This window comes from Quercus robur, chromosome 9, assembly GCF_932294415.1.
Source record: "Quercus robur chromosome 9, dhQueRobu3.1, whole genome shotgun sequence".
Lineage (NCBI taxonomy): Eukaryota > Viridiplantae > Streptophyta > Magnoliopsida > Fagales > Fagaceae > Quercus > Quercus robur.
The window spans coordinates 24,932,419-24,934,365 of NC_065542.1; the positions used below are offsets into that span (position 1 = coordinate 24,932,419).

General features: G+C 35.9%; 1 protein-coding gene across 1 annotated transcript; it reads left to right on the forward strand.

Annotated features, from left to right (window-relative positions):
- The first annotated feature begins 368 nt into the window (after positions 1 to 368).
- Positions 369 to 1,541, forward strand: LOC126700874 (aspartic proteinase CDR1-like). Its single transcript, XM_050399051.1, has one exon. The coding sequence runs from the start codon at positions 369 to 371 to the stop codon at positions 1,539 to 1,541; it is 1,173 nt and encodes a 390-aa protein (XP_050255008.1).
- The last annotated feature ends 406 nt before the right edge of the window (positions 1,542 to 1,947 follow it).

Below are 1,947 nucleotides of genomic sequence, written 5' to 3' on the forward strand. Positions count from 1 at the left end.
CCAAATTTATTCTTAAATAAGGTTTTTTGTTTGGAAAAATATATTAAATAAGGATTGATGACCTATTCTTTTGTGAAACAAGAGATTTGTTATGATATATTGGTATTATTGCATTCATTACAATTTCTGTTTTAAATATTGTTAAAAGAAGAAAATTTCGGTGCTTACTAAAATTTCCAGTTTTTAGTAATACATTCGATGCCATTCACGGATGGAGAATTCTCTTCTTTCTGTTTTTTTCCCCCTTTCTGTTAGGTCAAATTAATGGTGCAATCAAGTAATCGTTAGGCCGAACATGGAAAGTTTGGTTTAATCGTGTATTTAAAAGTCCTTAGTATAGCCAGTACTGTTTCATTTCTCTAAATTCAATGGCAAGCGGTGTCAAATTTCATCCGTGCTTCCTTCTCTCATATTATCTTATAGGTGTTTTGGTTACAGCTCATAATTTCCCCCAAGCACAATTAATACCATACTATGGTCAGCATCTCATGAAGGCCTCAATTGGCACTCCACCAGTAGACATCTACGGCATCATCGATACAGCTAGTGACCTTGTGTGGACACAATGTGTACCTTGTGATGTCTGCTTTAATCAGATTCATCCCAAGTTCGATCCTAAAAAGTCCAGCACATACAGTGAAATTTCTTGTCATTCAAAAAAATGTCAAGAATGGGACCAAATCCATTGTTCTCCTCAAAATAGTTGCAATTACGTTAGTGGATATACAAGTGGTTTATCCAAAGGTGTTTTGGCCAAAGAAAAAGTCACCATCACTTCTACCTCTGGGCAAGCAGTTTCCTTTGATATTGCTTTTGGATGTGCACACAACAATACCATCAATTACAATGACCACACAACGGGACTCATTGCGTTAGGATTAGGGCCTTTGTCCTTTCCTTCACAAATTGGTAGCAAGATGTTTTCTTATTGCTTGTTGCCATATGGCACTGAATATATTGATCCTAGTATTACAGGCAAGATAAGTTTTGGCAATGGTAGTGAAGTTGTGGGTGATGGTGTGGTTTCAACACCATTTGTAGCTGTGGGAAATCAATATTATGTGACACTAGAAGGAATTAGTGTTGGAGACACATATGTGCCCTTTAACTCTTCAAGTAAGGTTTCTATGGGCAACATTTTAATCGATTCAGGATCAACACTATTCGCTTTGCCACCAGATTTTTATAATCGCTTAGAGGTGGAAGTGAAGAAGCGGATTTCAATTGAACCCATGAAAAATGACACTCTTTTGGGGAACCGGCTTTGCTATAGAACTGAAATTACTAATGATAATGGACCAATTTTGACTGTCCATTTTGAAGGTGCAGATGTGGAGTTAAAGCCTATACAAATTTTCAATCAACCGGTTAGAGGATATGATATTTACTGCTTTGCAATTATAAATCATGCAAAAACTGAATTGGCAGATTTGGGTGACCAAGGATTATATGGCAACTATGTTCAAGCTAATTTTTTGATTGGGTTTGACTTGGAAACAAGGATGGTCTCCTTCAAGCCGACTGATTGCACCAAACTGTAGAGTTTGGAACTTTCATGTAACCTATACGATCAATGAAAGATATATACCTACCCGTGTATTAATCTATGTAATATGTTTCTGAAAGTGGACCAAATTGTATCTCCTCTCCAGATAAACAGGGGGTGGAGGGTGAGATCACCAGTTTGGTTCTATATGGTCTATGAGTTATATTTTCCTATTAAATGAATTTGAAAAAGAAATGTTGAATTTTATTGTGGGGCATGTGTGATCCAAGGTTCAAAGATTTCATTTCTTCTTATGTCCTATAAAATAGGAAAACGAAGTTTGTGTGCGTGTATATATATATATATATATATATATATATATAAGTCTTCTATATTTCTTCTTTTGCTTAGAGCATCTGGGGTGAATGCGTCAAGATTACTCAACTGGTTGGTTTTCGTAG

Bases quoted from the DNA above. Each gene is read 5' to 3' on its own strand.
- LOC126700874 (XM_050399051.1), top strand. From the start codon at position 369: ATGGCAAGCGGTGTCAAATTTCATCCGTGCTTCCTTCTCTCATATTAT.